This window comes from Barbus barbus, assembly GCF_936440315.1.
Source record: "Barbus barbus genome assembly, chromosome: 42".
NCBI classification, from domain to species: Eukaryota; Metazoa; Chordata; class Actinopteri; order Cypriniformes; family Cyprinidae; genus Barbus; species Barbus barbus.
In genome coordinates this window covers 3,389,712-3,406,688 of record NC_136720.1, presented here as the reverse complement: position 1 = coordinate 3,406,688, position 16,977 = coordinate 3,389,712, and the positions used below count along the sequence as shown (strand labels likewise).

Genomic DNA, 16,977 nt, shown 5'->3' with positions numbered 1-16,977 from the left:
GAGGGCTGAAGACTGTGGCTACTGTCCGCAGCCAAAGGATAGGTCTGTCAGAAGTGGGATTCGAACCCACGCCTCCAGGGGAGACTGCGACCTGAACGCAGCGCCTTAGACCGCTCGGCCATCCTGACCCCCCCCGTCGCCGTGTGAGCTGACCCGTTGGGGCTACACCTGCAGGCAAGGATCTGGAAGCTAGTGCTTCGCTGTTCTGCCCGTTAGGTCTACCGGCCTCGTTGGCGCAGTTAGGCAGCGCGTCAGTCTCATAATCTGAAGATCGTGAGTTCGAGCCTCACACGGGGCAGCGTGGTGCTTTTTGATACCTGAGAGCGCTTAGACGAAAGAGCGGTTTTCTCTGTTCCCTTCCGCGTGCACAGCTCCTCTGGAGGGCGGACGACATGACGTTTTGTGAGAAACTGTGAGGTACAAGGTGAATTCCCCGAACCCCATCCAGCGACATTGCATTCAGTCCTATGCCATCCTTTGATATACAATGTAATCGAAATTCAGCATTCATGCTGGGCTAACGCTGAACGAATGCAGTAATAGCATCCCTCTCATATTCATGCAACATGTGGCAGTGTCCTTGTCAGGTTTTCTTAAGGTTAATATCATGCTGGCATTCGAAATGAAAGTTTCGGTCAATGGAAAGGCAAGCTTTCGTGAACCCTTAACGTTCGTCTTAAGGAGATGGTTGATGCTGTTGGGCCGAGTATTACTTCTATTGTCAACAGTAGTCTACATAATGGAGTTGTTCCAACAGGCCTTAAACAGGCGGTTATTCAGCCACTTCTTAAAAAGCCTAATTTAGACCCTCAAGAACTGAAGAATTATCGGCCCATCTCAAAACTACCACGCCTAGCAAAGATTTTAGAGAAGGTGGTTTGTTCCCAGTTAATTTCATTTTTAAGCAGGTATGAGATCTTAGACAAATTTCAGTCCGGTTTTAGAGTAGGTCACAGCACTGAGTCTGCACTTTTAAGAGTTGTTAATGACCTCCGTGTAATCAGAGATGCAGGTAACGCGGCAGCTCTGATTTTATTGGACTTAAGCGCAGCTTTTGACACAATAGACCACGTGATTCTTATAAAGCGGTTATCCCATTTAATTGGAATTCGTGGGACGGTTTTAGAGTGGTTCAAGTCTAATTTGTCACATTGATCATCCTCTGTAAAGCATGGTAAGTTTGTTTCAACGACAGCGCCAGTTACTTGTGGTGTCCCCCAGGGTTCTGTTATTGGCCCTATTTTATTTTCATTGTATATGTTGCCCCTCGGCTCAATTTTGAAAAAATACGGCATGTCGTACCATTTGTATACGGATGATACACAGATCTATTTACCTATGAGAGTGGGAGAGAATAATGGTTTGAATTTTCTATTTGCGTGTCTTGAGGAGGTTAAGAGCTGGATGACTCAAAATCTGCTTCAGTTGAACCAGAGTAAAACTGAGATGATGTTTTTTTGGCCCTGCCAGAGGAGGTTTAGATATGTCCACATATTTGGGTTCATGGTCCGATTATTACCACGACCAAACAAGGAACTTAGGTGTGGTGTTTGACCCAGAGCTGAAATTTGACAAGCAGATTAATGCTGTAGTAAAGAGTTTTTTTTTTTTTTTTTTTTCCAGATTAGGTCTATTGCTCGACTAAAGCCTGTTCTGTCAAGAAAAGGCTTAGAGAAGGTTATTAATGCCTTTGTTTTGTCTCGTCTGGACTATTGCAATGTGTTGTATGTGGAGTCCTGCAAGACCACTATTTCAAGCTTGCAATTAGTTCAGAATGCAGCAGCTAGACTGCTAGTGGGTGCTAAGAAAAGTCATCATATCTCTCCTATTTTAGCTTCTCTCAAGTGGCCGCCAGTGAACTACAGGATAAAATATAAAATTCTTTTATATGTTTTTAAAGCAGTGCATGGGACGGCACCCCTGCTGACGTGTCTGAGCTCATTGCTGTTCGTCAAGCACCTAGGCCTCTAAGATCCAATCATAAGTTATTGCTTACTGTCCCTGGTACTCATTTAAAGTTAAAAGGGGATCAGGCCTTTGCTGTTGCAGGGCAGAAGCTCTGGAATAGTCATCCTCAGGTACTTAAAGAGGTCTCATCCTTTAATGCTTTTAAAGTTGAAGTCAAAAACTACTTCTTGTCTTTAGCCTTTGAGAGGCTGGGCTAGTCTTTGCTGTTTAGTAGAATGTGTGTTGTCTTAAGTTGTGTGTTTCAATGAGTGTTTCTTGATTGTACAGCACTTTGGTCTGCAGGAGCAGTTGTAAAGTGCTCTATAAATAAAGTGAAATGAAATGAAATAACGTTCACGAAAAAAAAACTTTAGCAAAGTTACTGTCCTGCTGGGGCAACGTGTCAGAGGGCTGAAGACTGTGGCTACTGTCCGCAGCCAAAGGATAGGTCTGTCAGAAGTGGGATTCGAACCCACGCCTCCAGGGGAGACTGCGACCTGAACGCAGCGCCTTAGACCGCTCGGCCATCCTGACCCCCCCCATCGCCGTGTGAGCTGACCCGTTGGGGCTACACCTGCAGGCAAGGATCTGGAAGCTAGTGCTTCGCTGTTCTGCCCGTTAGGTCTACCGGCCTCGTTGGCGCAGTTAGGCAGCGCGTCAGTCTCATAATCTGAAGGTCGTGAGTTCGAGCCTCACACGGGGCAGCGTGGTGCTTTTTGATACCTGAGAGCGCTTAGACGAAAGAGCGGTTTTCTCTGTTCCCTTCCGCGTGCACAGCTCCTCTGGAGGGCGGACGACATGACGTTTTGTGAGAAACTGTGAGGTACAAGGTGAATTCCCCAAACCCCATCCAGCGACATTGCATTCAGTCCTATGCCATCCTTTGATATACAATGTAATCGAAATTCAGCATTCATGCTGGGCTAACGCTGAACGAATGCAGTAATAGCATCCCTCTCATATTCATGCAACATGTGGCAGTGTCCTTGTCAGGTTTTCTTAAGGTTAATATCATGCTGGCATTCGAAATGAAAGTTTCGGTCAATGGAAAGGCAAGCTTTCGTGAACCCTTAACGTTCGTCTTAAGGAGATGGTTGATGCTGTTGGGCCGAGTATTACTTCTATTGTCAACAGTAGTCTACATAATGGAGTTGTTCCAACAGGCCTTAAACAGGCGGTTATTCAGCCACTTCTTAAAAAGCCTAATTTAGACCCTCAAGAACTGAAGAATTATCGGCCCATCTCAAAACTACCACGCCTAGCAAAGATTTTAGAGAAGGTGGTTTGTTCCCAGTTAATTTCATTTTTAAGCAGGTATGAGATCTTAGACAAATTTCAGTCCGGTTTTAGAGTAGGTCACAGCACTGAGTCTGCACTTTTAAGAGTTGTTAATGACCTCCGTGTAATCAGAGATGCAGGTAACGCGGCAGCTCTGATTTTATTGGACTTAAGCGCAGCTTTTGACACAATAGACCACGTGATTCTTATAAAGCGGTTATCCCATTTAATTGGAATTCGTGGGACGGTTTTAGAGTGGTTCAAGTCTAATTTGTCACATTGATCATCCTCTGTAAAGCATGGTAAGTTTGTTTCAACGACAGCGCCAGTTACTTGTGGTGTCCCCCAGGGTTCTGTTATTGGCCCTATTTTATTTTCATTGTATATGTTGCCCCTCGGCTCAATTTTGAAAAAATACGGCATGTCGTACCATTTGTATGCGGATGATACACAGATCTATTTACCTATGAGAGTGGGAGAGAATAATGGTTTGAATTTTCTATTTGCGTGTCTTGAGGAGGTTAAGAGCTGGATGACTCAAAATCTGCTTCAGTTGAACCAGAGTAAAACTGAGATGATGTTTTTTTGGCCCTGCCAGAGGAGGTTTAGATATGTCCACATATTTGGGTTCATGGTCCGATTATTACCACGACCAAACAAGGAACTTAGGTGTGGTGTTTGACCCAGAGCTGAAATTTGACAAGCAGATTAATGCTGTAGTAAAGAGTTTTTTTTTTTTTTTTTTTCCAGATTAGGTCTATTGCTCGACTAAAGCCTGTTCTGTCAAGAAAAGGCTTAGAGAAGGTTATTAATGCCTTTGTTTTGTCTCGTCTGGACTATTGCAATGTGTTGTATGTGGAGTCCTGCAAGACCACTATTTCAAGCTTGCAATTAGTTCAGAATGCAGCAGCTAGACTGCTAGTGGGTGCTAAGAAAAGTCATCATATCTCTCCTATTTTAGCTTCTCTCAAGTGGCCGCCAGTGAACTACAGGATAAAATATAAAATTCTTTTATATGTTTTTAAAGCAGTGCATGGGACGGCACCCCTGCTGACGTGTCTGAGCTCATTGCTGTTCGTCAAGCACCTAGGCCTCTAAGATCCAATCATAAGTTATTGCTTACTGTCCCTGGTACTCATTTAAAGTTAAAAGGGGATCAGGCCTTTGCTGTTGCAGGGCAGAAGCTCTGGAATAGTCATCCTCAGGTACTTAAAGAGGTCTCATCCTTTAATGCTTTTAAAGTTGAAGTCAAAAACTACTTCTTGTCTTTAGCCTTTGAGAGGCTGGGCTAGTCTTTGCTGTTTAGTAGAATGTGTGTTGTCTTAAGTTGTGTGTTTCAATGAGTGTTTCTTGATTGTACAGCACTTTGGTCTGCAGGAGCAGTTGTAAAGTGCTCTATAAATAAAGTGAAATGAAATGAAATAACGTTCACGAAAAAAAAACTTTAGCAAAGTTACTGTCCTGCTGGGGCAACGTGTCAGAGGGCTGAAGACTGTGGCTACTGTCCGCAGCCAAAGGATAGGTCTGTCAGAAGTGGGATTCGAACCCACGCCTCCAGGGGAGACTGCGACCTGAACGCAGCGCCTTAGACCGCTCGGCCATCCTGACCCCCCCCCGTCGCCGTGTGAGCTGACCCGTTGGGGCTACACCTGCAGGCAAGGATCTGGAAGCTAGTGCTTCGCTGTTCTGCCCGTTAGGTCTACCGGCCTCGTTGGCGCAGTTAGGCAGCGCGTCAGTCTCATAATCTGAAGGTCGTGAGTTCGAGCCTCACACGGGGCAGCGTGGTGCTTTTTGATACCTGAGAGCGCTTAGACGAAAGAGCGGTTTTCTCTGTTCCCTTCCGCGTGCACAGCTCCTCTGGAGGGCGGACGACATGACGTTTTGTGAGAAACTGTGAGGTACAAGGTGAATTCCCCAAACCCCATCCAGCGACATTGCATTCAGCCCTATGCCATCCTTTGATATACAATGTAATCGAAATTCAGCATTCATGCTGGGCTAACGCTGAACGAATGCAGTAATAGCATCCCTCTCATATTCATGCAACATGTGGCAGTGTCCTTGTCAGGTTTTCTTAAGGTTAATATCATGCTGGCATTCGAAATGAAAGTTTCGGTCAATGGAAAGGCAAGCTTTCGTGAACCCTTAACGTTCGTCTTAAGGAGATGGTTGATGCTGTTGGGCCGAGTATTACTTCTATTGTCAACAGTAGTCTACATAATGGAGTTGTTCCAACAGGCCTTAAACAGGCGGTTATTCAGCCACTTCTTAAAAAGCCTAATTTAGACCCTCAAGAACTGAAGAATTATCGGCTCATCTCAAAACTACCACGCCTAGCAAAGATTTTAGAGAAGGTGGTTTGTTCCCAGTTAATTTCATTTTTAAGCAGGTATGAGATCTTAGACAAATTTCAGTCCGGTTTTAGAGTAGGTCACAGCACTGAGTCTGCACTTTTAAGAGTTGTTAATGACCTCCGTGTAATCAGAGATGCAGGTAACGCGGCAGCTCTGATTTTATTGGACTTAAGCGCAGCTTTTGACACAATAGACCACGTGATTCTTATAAAGCGGTTATCCCATTTAATTGGAATTCGTGGGACGGTTTTAGAGTGGTTCAAGTCTAATTTGTCACATTGATCATCCTCTGTAAAGCATGGTAAGTTTGTTTCAACGACAGCGCCAGTTACTTGTGGTGTCCCCCAGGGTTCTGTTATTGGCCCTATTTTATTTTCATTGTATATGTTGCCCCTCGGCTCAATTTTGAAAAAATACGGCATGTCGTACCATTTGTATGCGGATGATACACAGATCTATTTACCTATGAGAGTGGGAGAGAATAATGGTTTGAATTTTCTATTTGCGTGTCTTGAGGAGGTTAAGAGCTGGATGACTCAAAATCTGCTTCAGTTGAACCAGAGTAAAACTGAGATGATGTTTTTTTGGCCCTGCCAGAGGAGGTTTAGATATGTCCACATATTTGGGTTCATGGTCCGATTATTACCACGACCAAACAAGGAACTTAGGTGTGGTGTTTGACCCAGAGCTGAAATTTGACAAGCAGATTAATGCTGTAGTAAAGAGTTTTTTTTTTTTTTTTTTTTCCAGATTAGGTCTATTGCTCGACTAAAGCCTGTTCTGTCAAGAAAAGGCTTAGAGAAGGTTATTAATGCCTTTGTTTTGTCTCGTCTGGACTATTGCAATGTGTTGTATGTGGAGTCCTGCAAGACCACTATTTCAAGCTTGCAATTAGTTCAGAATGCAGCAGCTAGACTGCTAGTGGGTGCTAAGAAAAGTCATCATATCTCTCCTATTTTAGCTTCTCTCAAGTGGCCGCCAGTGAACTACAGGATAAAATATAAAATTCTTTTATATGTTTTTAAAGCAGTGCATGGGACGGCACCCCTGCTGACGTGTCTGAGCTCATTGCTGTTCGTCAAGCACCTAGGCCTCTAAGATCCAATCATAAGTTATTGCTTACTGTCCCTGGTACTCATTTAAAGTTAAAAGGGGATCAGGCCTTTGCTGTTGCAGGGCAGAAGCTCTGGAATAGTCATCCTCAGGTACTTAAAGAGGTCTCATCCTTTAATGCTTTTAAAGTTGAAGTCAAAAACTACTTCTTGTCTTTAGCCTTTGAGAGGCTGGGCTAGTCTTTGCTGTTTAGTAGAATGTGTGTTGTCTTAAGTTGTGTGTTTCAATGAGTGTTTCTTGATTGTACAGCACTTTGGTCTGCAGGAGCAGTTGTAAAGTGCTCTATAAATAAAGTGAAATGAAATGAAATAACGTTCACGAAAAAAAAACTTTAGCAAAGTTACTGTCCTGCTGGGGCAACGTGTCAGAGGGCTGAAGACTGTGGCTACTGTCCGCAGCCAAAGGATAGGTCTGTCAGAAGTGGGATTCGAACCCACGCCTCCAGGGGAGACTGCGACCTCAACGCTAGCTGCCGAAGGATAGTCCGACAATATTTCGAAAATGTCAAGCAATGTTGAACTGCACAGCCAATCGCGTCGAAGCGCTATAACATTTGGGCCAATCGCATCGAAGCGCTATAACATTTCCAGCCAATCAAAAAGCGCGATTCTTAACATTTTCTTAACATTCGTGACATTTGACCAATCAGAGTACACGGGGATGTCGACGGCGCGTTGCCGCGCATCACCGCTAGGTGGAGGGGTCAGAGCTTCTAGTCAGGTGTCAATCAAATTGCCGAACCGCGCCGAAGGTGTACGAAAGAATGGCATAATCCTCAGGGGGCGTGTCAAAGGTCAAAAAAGTTCAGTACCGAAGTTCATGACCAGCGAGCATCATCGCCGCGCATCATTTCACGGAGCATCATTTCACGGAGGACATCACTTTTGTTGATCAAATACAGCGGTATTACGGATTACGACAGGTAAGAGATTATCATCTAATTGCATTTTTTATTTTTTTTAATTAGCGTGTCGTTTTTAATTATTCTTTCAAAACTGTTTCATCGAACTCGAGGAAAAATGTCTGGCAAACAATACAAATCGCATAAAGCGATGTCGGACGCTGAATGGATTTCGCGTCTTAAAAAGTTTGCCAGAACAGGAATTTGGCCATCAAATGAGGGTAACAGGCCAGCTCCTCGACAGAAGAAGTGGTTCCAGATTTATCAAAGGGTGAGTGAGTGTTTGTTACCTTTGCATGACTGAGAAATAAAAAAAGACTGTTTGTTGACTTGCATAATCGAACATTATTAGTATCTTTGTTTAATGTATTTGCATAACAGAACAACACACAAGGCTTCAGTACAAACATGTACCTGATCCCATTCATTAGAGCAATGCAATGTGATGGCTTACACCACTGTAAACCAGGTGTCATAATTGTTTATAGACATTTATGTAGATAATGTTGCAGGTATTTTGAGATTTATGTTCATGAAAAGCTACAGGAAAGATGTTTGTGTACTGGGAAATTCAGAGATTTGAGAAGGTGGGGGAAGGGATGGTGAATGAATGATGGTGGTTTGAAGGTGTGAAATGTTCCTCTCTTGTTTGTCTCTCCTTTAAAGAAAGATGCCAGCTGTAACATTATATATAAAATAAATAGTGACTCATGTCCTAGAAATGAATGTATTAATTATGAATGTAATGCTCTTTTAAGGGACTCAATTTGTTATAATGCTTACAGATTGAGAAATGTCCGATGCAGTCTCGTGGCCAGACAACCTTGCTTGGAGGTGTGCTGAAATGCATCTGTGGTTTTCACACTCCAAAGGTAACATTACTGTAGCAAGTATTTTTTGTTAGTATTATTTACTGAAATAGTTTTCTTTCAGAATTGTTATATGTATTTTTTTTTTTTTGGTTGTCTTAAGCACCCCACTGTCTCTACTGGACCAGCAGAAAGGGCGGTGGAACAAACTGCTGCTGCTGGAACAGCAAAGAAGGCCATGGGGACAAATCAGCCTGGCACCCCGCCCCAGCCCCAGCCTACTGCACCCGTGGCAAAAATAGTTGCACCACAGTTGTCAATGGTAAGAATTACAATTTAATTTTTTTAAAGCATTGAAGTATGTGTTCAGTTCAAATTCGAGGAAGTACAGAAAGTAAGAATAAAAAAAAGAAAAAGCAAGAAAACTATGAGAGGGTGGCTTAGACCTGCTAATTTTCACACCTTTTGTACAATGGGGGCAGTTGCTGTCTGCTGATTGGTCGGTTTGAATGTCTCAGATTTGGTTTAAGTCACATGGTCAAGGATAAAAGAGAAATGTAACCTGTGTGCTTTCTCTCTTTCATCTCTGGGCTCTACTCTTGGATTGCCCTCTTCCTCTCTAACTGAGCTCTGCCTGGGTTGAAGGTCGCTGAGCTAGACTCATGTCCCTCATGGCATCTCTCTCTGTACTTCTCATGTGGTAAAGCTACATTTTCTCTTTTTCATTCTCTATCTCAGGTAACATTCCACATACACACTGGCTATTATTAATTGTACACGTTAATTATTCCATCATGCAAATACTTTGTAGCTATTTCAAGAGTAACCTAAGTCAGTGCTGCTAATAAATCATTCTGCTTATGGACTACATTTCCGTTCTGAAAGAAGTGTTTTTACCTGAAGGCTGCATTTACTTAAAATAGTAATATTTATATAAATAGTAATAAATGCTATTATCACACATTCTGTCTTCTCACTGAAATGTCAATTTTTTGCCCCTTTTTAGTTTACCAAACCAAGATTTACTGGCTCTCACATTGCTGCAGCAAAGCCAAATCTTAGTGTGGCCAGGAGACCTTCTCAGGTTCAAGTCCAGCCCAGCGCAGCAGTGTCTAGTGCCTCAGTACCAAGCACCACCGTCTCTGTAAGTACTAACATAATCAACATTGTATTTTATGAAGACACATTTCATGTTCCATTCTATCTAAATGATTAAACTTTTTAAAAATATCTTTAATACCAGAAGACCATATTTTAATAAAGGAAAAAGCAATATTATGTAGAATAAATAGATTTCATACAAACTACCATTCAAAAGTTTTTTTTAAAGAAATTGATAGTTTTATTGAACAAGGAGGCATTAAATTGGTCAAAAATCTCAGTAAAGACATTTAATGTTACATAAGATTTCTATTCAATACATAATGTTACAAAGGATTTCTATTTTGAAAAAATGCTGTTAATTCTGAAAACACCTCTGTAATGCAGTTTTATTAAGCATCAGCCATTTTCACATTTTCAACTAATAGTAAAAAATGTTTATGTTCAAGACAATGATTTCTGAAGGATCATATAACACTGAAGACTGGAGTAATGATGCTGAAAATTTGTTCTTGCCACCATAGAAATAAATTACATTTCACAATTTTAAATTGTAGTAATGTTTCACAATGTAACAATTTTTTATATTTGTTACTGTTTTTACTGTATTTTTGATCAAATGCAACCTTGGTGAGCAGAATAGGTTTCTTTTATAAACATTTGGACCCCAAACTTTTAAACTGTAGTATATGATTTAATCTAGGATGAGTTAAAGTTATTATGTTATATTTACAAAATCTATTATATTTCACTTCATGATTGTACAGACACTAGATCCTCAAGTTCCAGCCCCTGTCCCCAGAGCCACTGCAGATGTGTCCAGTCCTGCACAGCCATGCAGTATTGTCTCAGTAAGTAATTTCTTATTCTGTTGGTCTAAAAATTAAGTAAATCAGCTGTCGCCAGAAATCTACAGTCAAAATATTATCATAATGTAAATTGAGTTGACTTGATACTAATTTACTAATTATAAACAATGTGTAGAAGTTAACATATTCATGTGTTAAAATAAAGAGAGAATGTTTGAAAAATTACAGAAAATAATATTATTTTATATATTAAACAGGATTTCAGAATATAATTTTTTTTGTTCCTTTTTTGGATGACAGCATTGGATAATATAAAGTTATCAGTTTCATTGTCATACTAATCACTGTAATACCATTGAAGGTATTCAAGTAAAAACTATAATTGCAATGATAATTTTATGTGAAAGAAGTGATGGATTAAAATAAAATGCTTATTAAATTAATTGCCTTCCTTGACTAAATGTTTTGTCTTTTTTTCCTTAACAGACAGCTCCTTCTGGGTCATTATTGCAAGCTCCATCTGTAGTTCCACTTCCTCGTTTGTGGTCGGAGACCTTGCCACCAGAGGATCACAAGTGGATTGGCAAAAGGCTTTTCAAAATGGGATCCAAGGGAAAGCCAGAGCTTCGTGATAACCTCCAGCTCTGGTATTACCCACCACAGCCAGCACTTATCTATAATCAGGCTCCAGCTCCAGACAGATTCTTTTGTCATTCTCTTCTGCTGTGGATGCCATACAAGCTGTGGAGGGTAAAGATTCTCTGTCCCAATCCTGCCTGCGGACAACATCAGCTGACAGGAGGCGGTCTGCACAAAAGAGCCCGGCAGGTTCTAGACATTGACAGAACATATAACATGGTCACAGAAACCCTCATCTGTACCAAGTGTAGAGCCTCGCATGTGTCCTGGAGTCATGCCGTCCTGCAACAGCTAGATCTGGGCCATCGTTCTGAGTTTCAGGTCATCCTCACAAGGAAGTAAGTACACTTTCATTCCTCATCCAGTTGTTAGCCCATCATCACATATATATGCAAATACTAATATCAAAAATCAAATATCTAAAATATATGAATGTGTGGATTTCGCTTTTCCTAAGGTATGCCTGTGATATGCGGGTCATCCGGCTCCTGCGTGAGCGTGGCTTAGGCAACAGCCCCACGCGGGTGATCAAGCAGCTGCGTGAAAACCACAGCGAGCAGTGGCTTCATCGTCTGGCCCGGTACACCACCCAATGTGTTGACTTCCTCAATCAACCCGGGGTGATGCCGGTAAAGTTCCAGGAGCCCCCAGAGCCTACAGTGGTCCCAAGCTGCAAGTGGCTGCTCACTGTTTACAGCCAAGACATCCTGACAAGGCTGGATGAAATCCATGCAAGGATAACATCCACTTATGGCTCTGTCTTGAAGATGGATTCCACTAAAAAGGTTAGTTGTGGATTTTTGTTTATTAATGCTGTTGTTTATATACATCACTGTATCTGTATTTTACATGGTGTGATGTTTGATTACATTTACAGCGTAACTTCATATCATCTCTTATTACAGATCACCAAGAAGCTGGCTGGGACAGCGAGGGGAACGGGACACTGGCTTACCTCTGTTGGCAACGAGTTTGGTCAGGTGCTCATAAGTGTGCTGACAGCCCAGGAAGGAGCAGGACTGGACATGATGGTAGACGGTCTGGTGAAAAGATACCAGCAGGCTGGTGTGGATCCACCTGCTGTGTTGTACGTGGACTGTGGGTGCTGCACCGAGGTGGGCGAGACCAAGCTGAAAACCAGATTCAGAGGCTGGCCAGATCTCGTGATACGCTTGGACATCTGGCATTTTATGCGCAGGATTGCCCTGGGGTGTACAACTGATGCCCATCAGCTGTACCCGATCTTCATGTCACGGCTATCAGCGTGCATCTTTGAATGGGATGCGGCTGATGTCTCTATGCTTCGCAAAGCAAAGAGAGAGCTGTTGATGTCCCAGGGTTGGCCTGCACTGACAGATGAAGATGTGAGCAAGCATCTGACCAGGGAGGAGCTGGCTCTACATTGCCGGAGGAGGACCTGTGGAGAGGAGACTACCATCCTTCTCCTTGAACGACTGCTTGCAGAGCTCCTGAGCAGCAAGGGCAACGACTCCCTGGGTGTTTCTCTTCTGGACCGAGAAAGGATGGAGCACATCTGGAGTGTCCAGAAGAAGCACGTTAAGTGTATCCAAGACCCCCCTGGTGTTGCGCTCTATACAGAGACAGGGAGCTTAACCAAGGGAGGTGTGCTTCTGAAGACATACAGATGTGCCAGAGGCTCCACTTCTCTCGAATCCTTTCATTTACACCTGAACCGTTTCATCCCAGGTACATCTTTGTCACACACACTGCGCATATGTACAGAAAGAACATTAAGTGTCTTTGTGTGTTTATTTAACACTCCCTAAAACTGTTGTGTCTGTTTACAGGGACCAGTGCAAACAGTCTGAACTTTCAGATTTATTTGCTGGAGGGTCTACACAGGTGGAACCAGGATCGGGAGGCGGCTTCCCTGTCATCGGAGCCATCAGCTTTACGCAGCTACACAGGAGAACTTGTTCACTGTGTTAACAGCAATTATGAAAAGCTGTTTGGGAGGAAAGTGGTCCCCATGTTTTGTCCCCCTGCACGTTACACCGGTAAGAGAATTTATTATTGTTAATTAACTTGCAATTCAATAATCTCAGTCGATATTTTATATTTAAGCCTATAAAGTCAGCATGATCAAATTTTTTCTTGAAACATGCCCTCTGTCATCTGATTAATATTTTCTATCAAGTAAAAGGCCTTTCAGTATAATTGTACAAATGTCTACCTTTAGCTCATACTTAACGTGTCATTTTGCTGTGAAATCTTTATTATTAGAAAGTAATTATTAGTAACATTTGGTGACATTTACTGTACTGAAGCAACTTTACTTAGGTTTACTTGATTAGAAAAACCAAGTTACATGTAAGTATCAAATATGCTCATCAGGTTTTTGAGGAACATTTATTTGTATGTCTCTCAGTCATCATTGTATTGCATTGCATTATATGTTTTGCCCCCACAGTTATAGGTTTCTGGCCTCTGAATAATTTTTTTTTTCTCCTCGACTATGAGCTACATGTTTTCACACTATTACACTATATGAGCTACTACAAATGCCTTATGTATCAAATATGATACACAACAATTTTATTTCATCCGTTTGTTTATTGTTTTTATTCCAGGTGAGCTCATTGGAGTGCAGTATCTGTTCCAGCAGACTGGTCAGGCACTGCAGGACATGAACCCAGACTCTGAGGAGACTGCAGAACTCATCGAGGACCTTAATGTGGAGGAACGAGATGAAGATGAGGGCTTCTGTGACATCAGCGAGGATCACACCATTGCTGATCCAGAGGTTGTTCTGTCACCACCCTCCTCCACACTGACACTGGCTTCTTCCACCCTGGTCACCAGCAGTGACACGGCTGTACTGGGCTCCACATCCCCTTCACTGGTCCCTGGCCCCACACTGTCTCCTTCATCACCTGGACCCTCAGGGACTGCTGTCTCACCTGTTCCCTCTGAAACGTCTGTTTCACCACTCCCCTCAGAGCCAGAGGATGCTGGTCAGGATGATGATGAAGAGACGGTAAGTGCCATTCCTCTGTATTTCTTTCAAATAAACTAGAATAATTCAAACAAGGATGGACCAACATCTACTGCTTTAAATCCAAACTTTGCTCAGATTTTCAACTAAAGTCATTAGTAGGCAACAAAGATGCATTGAGTCAAATCTCAAGTTTTATTTTGTTAGTGCTTTGTACTATACAGAATGTGTTTAACAGCTTCACATTGATAAACAGGAAAATAACAGAATCAATGGAACTAATTATGGAACTATGCATCAAAGAAATGTGATTATATTTTAAATTAAATTAAATATAAATTATATTTTGTGCTTGTGTTTTCGAAAAGGCTGTTGACTACCAAAATGTCCCGGGATATCAACATGTGGACAGGCTGTCAGAATATCTGGTGGAGCTCCGGGGTTACACAGCCCTCAGCCTGACCAATCAGGAAGCCAACACCATAATTGCACTTTGGCAGAACCTGGATGACCGAGACAAGCAACGGGTGGTGTATGCAGCTCGACACCAGAAGAGACTGCTGAGTGGACGCTTCAGAGTACCAAAGACGCCCACTAAAACCCCTGGAGTAGAGAGCACTACCAGAAGTGTGCTGGGTGCAAGCAGCGCACCTGCTCAGTGGCCTGACTGTTGCCGTCTGGTGGAGACCATCTTCATCAGGCTTTGCACTATTCACCCAAGCCCCAAAAGAAAAGGCAAGGGATCACTGTCGAGATGGTCTCTGATCCTCCAAGACTACAGAAGGATAAGGCAGCTTGTACTGGGCAACAGCTTGGTGATGGGAGGAACCTCAATGCAGCTGGTGGAGGTTAACCAGAACACCCTGATTCAGTGGTACAACAACAGACAGAAAAAGCAGGAGCTGTCTGTGCTGCTTCAGGGCATTCAGTTGCCTCAGACCCTCCCTGAAGCTCAGGAACCTCTCCAGGCTGCCAAACGCCCACGGATTGAGCCAGAACAACCAGCGGAGCAGCACCAGTACAAGCTACCAGAGAGTACAGCAGGTCAGGCAAAGCAGAGGCAGACTTCTACTGGACGACCCCCTCTAAGACCCAAGGCACCAGCACAGAGTCCTATGTTGGTTACGCCATCAGCACCTGGAGCATCAGCGCAGATGGTACCCAACATACTTATACCAGCAGCACCATGTTTTCAGGGTGTGCCGATGCTTCAGGGTGTGCCAGTGTTCCAGGGTCTGCAAATGGTTCAAAGACTCCCGATGGTCCAGGGAATGCCAGTGGTTCATGGTATGCCGATGCTTCAGGGAATCCCAATGGTTCAGGGGATGTCAATGATACAGCCACAGTTACAGCCTACAGTTGTGCAGGGCACCAGTTTACAACCTGCTACACCAGCTGCCAGCCCCCAAGCCATGCCCAAGAGACCCTACAAGAGAACTGTAGAGGCAAACACTTGCAAGAAGTGCGGGCAGTTCAAAACAAGTGCAACGGGACATAGCCAGTACAGGGGCCGGGTGTACTGCCCACAGACTGAGACTGTTACAAAAGAACAGTGGTTAGAGGAAATGCGGCGAACCGTTCCCAAATAATGTATATATTTGTATTTATTGTAGTGTTGTATATAGTTGTTTAAATATAGTTCACTATTGTTAATGTTTGTGTTGAACATTATTTAACTTTTTGTTTTTTAAACATTAATATTTTTTTAACTTTTTATTTACTGTTTTTAAACCCTTTTCATTTAACTTATTTAGTGTTTTTGAAAACTTGATATTTACCGTTTTATTTACCTTTTAATTTACTGTTTGAAAACTTATTTAATATTCATTACTGTTCTGTTAGCATAATTGTAAAATAAAAAACAAATTGGCAAATTATTGCTTTTTGATTTCTACTTTTATTTTCATTTTATCTCCCTTTTAATTTATTGTTGTTTGAAAACTTATTTAACATGTAATTTAATTCATTTAATACTTGTTACTGTTCTGTTGGCATAATTGTAAAATAAAAACAAATTGGCAAATGATTGCTCTTTTAATTTTACTTTCGTAACACTATTTCATCAGTACACTGCAACAATAAAACATGTCTATAAAAAGATAATTTGTACATTTTGTCATTCTTGTCACAGACATTTTTCAGCATATTAATTACTATTTTGCATTTTTTTTCATTAGAAATAACAGATTTGTGTCTGAATAAATTGAATAAATATCAACACAACAACTACAAATAACAATAATACGATTAATCAAAATAAATATCAATACAATAACTAATAATAACAACAAAAACACATTTACATTGGTATACTTTAATTTTCATGAAAGAATATCCAACAAAGTACATATGTTCATTTTATTAACCTTGAAACTTCCTTTATTTCATGAAATTAACAATATTACAAAAACGTGTCTTTAGCTGGATTCGAACCCCGGTCTTGGTGAGCACCTGCAATAGGAAACAGTGTAATTAAAATGCGCGATTTTCCCGCATGAAGAAGCCGGAAAATGTATCACTGCACGCATGCTAAGGAAGAACTGTCTTTGAACGTCAAATTTCACCCTCTCTTTTCTTCATTTCTCTTTTCTCTTCTTCCCCTTCTCTTTTTCTTTCTTCCCCCTCTTCTTCCCTTCTTCCCCATCTTTGACGGACTATTGTTCCCCAGCTTGAACGCAGCGCCTTAGACCGCTCGGCCATCCTGACCCCACCAGCTCAGTGTGAGCTGACCCGTTGGGGCTGCACCTGCAGGCAAGGATCTGGAAGCTAGTGCTTCGCTGTTCTGCCTGTCAGGTCTACCGGCCTCGTTGGCGCAGTTAGGCAGCGCGTCAGTCTCATAATCTGAAGGTCGTGAGTTCGAGCCTCACACGGGGCAGCGTGGTGCTTTTTGATATCGGAGAGCGCTTAGACGACAGAGCGGTTTTCTCTGTTCCCTTCCGTGTGCACAGCTCCTCTGGAGGGCGGACGACATGACGTTTTGTGAGAAACTGTGAGGTTCCAGGTGAATTCCCCGAACCCCATCCAGCGACATTGCATTCAGTCCTATGCCATCCTTTGATATACAATGTAA

The 16,977-nt window shown here is 42.3% G+C and overlaps 2 protein-coding genes across 2 annotated transcripts in view; one reads left to right on the top strand and one right to left on the bottom strand.

Moving 5' to 3' along the window:
• The window catches only part of LOC306861123 (uncharacterized protein), a gene marked incomplete at its 3' end in the record, with an annotated part of 730,281 nt that overhangs the window by 630,489 nt on the left and 82,815 nt on the right, over positions 1-16,977 (bottom strand). The window lies entirely within an intron of this gene.
• On the top strand, positions 7,715-15,496 carry LOC306861458 (uncharacterized protein; the record flags this gene model as incomplete). Its single annotated transcript, XM_079403709.1, has 11 exons — positions 7,715-7,864; positions 8,379-8,465; positions 8,566-8,724; positions 9,409-9,546; positions 10,271-10,354; positions 10,799-11,289; positions 11,409-11,736; positions 11,857-12,658; positions 12,760-12,969; positions 13,543-13,949; positions 14,276-15,496. Exons 1-11 carry the CDS (start codon positions 7,745-7,747, stop codon positions 15,494-15,496), a joined length of 4,047 nt encoding a protein of 1,348 aa, XP_079259835.1. The 5' UTR covers positions 7,715-7,744.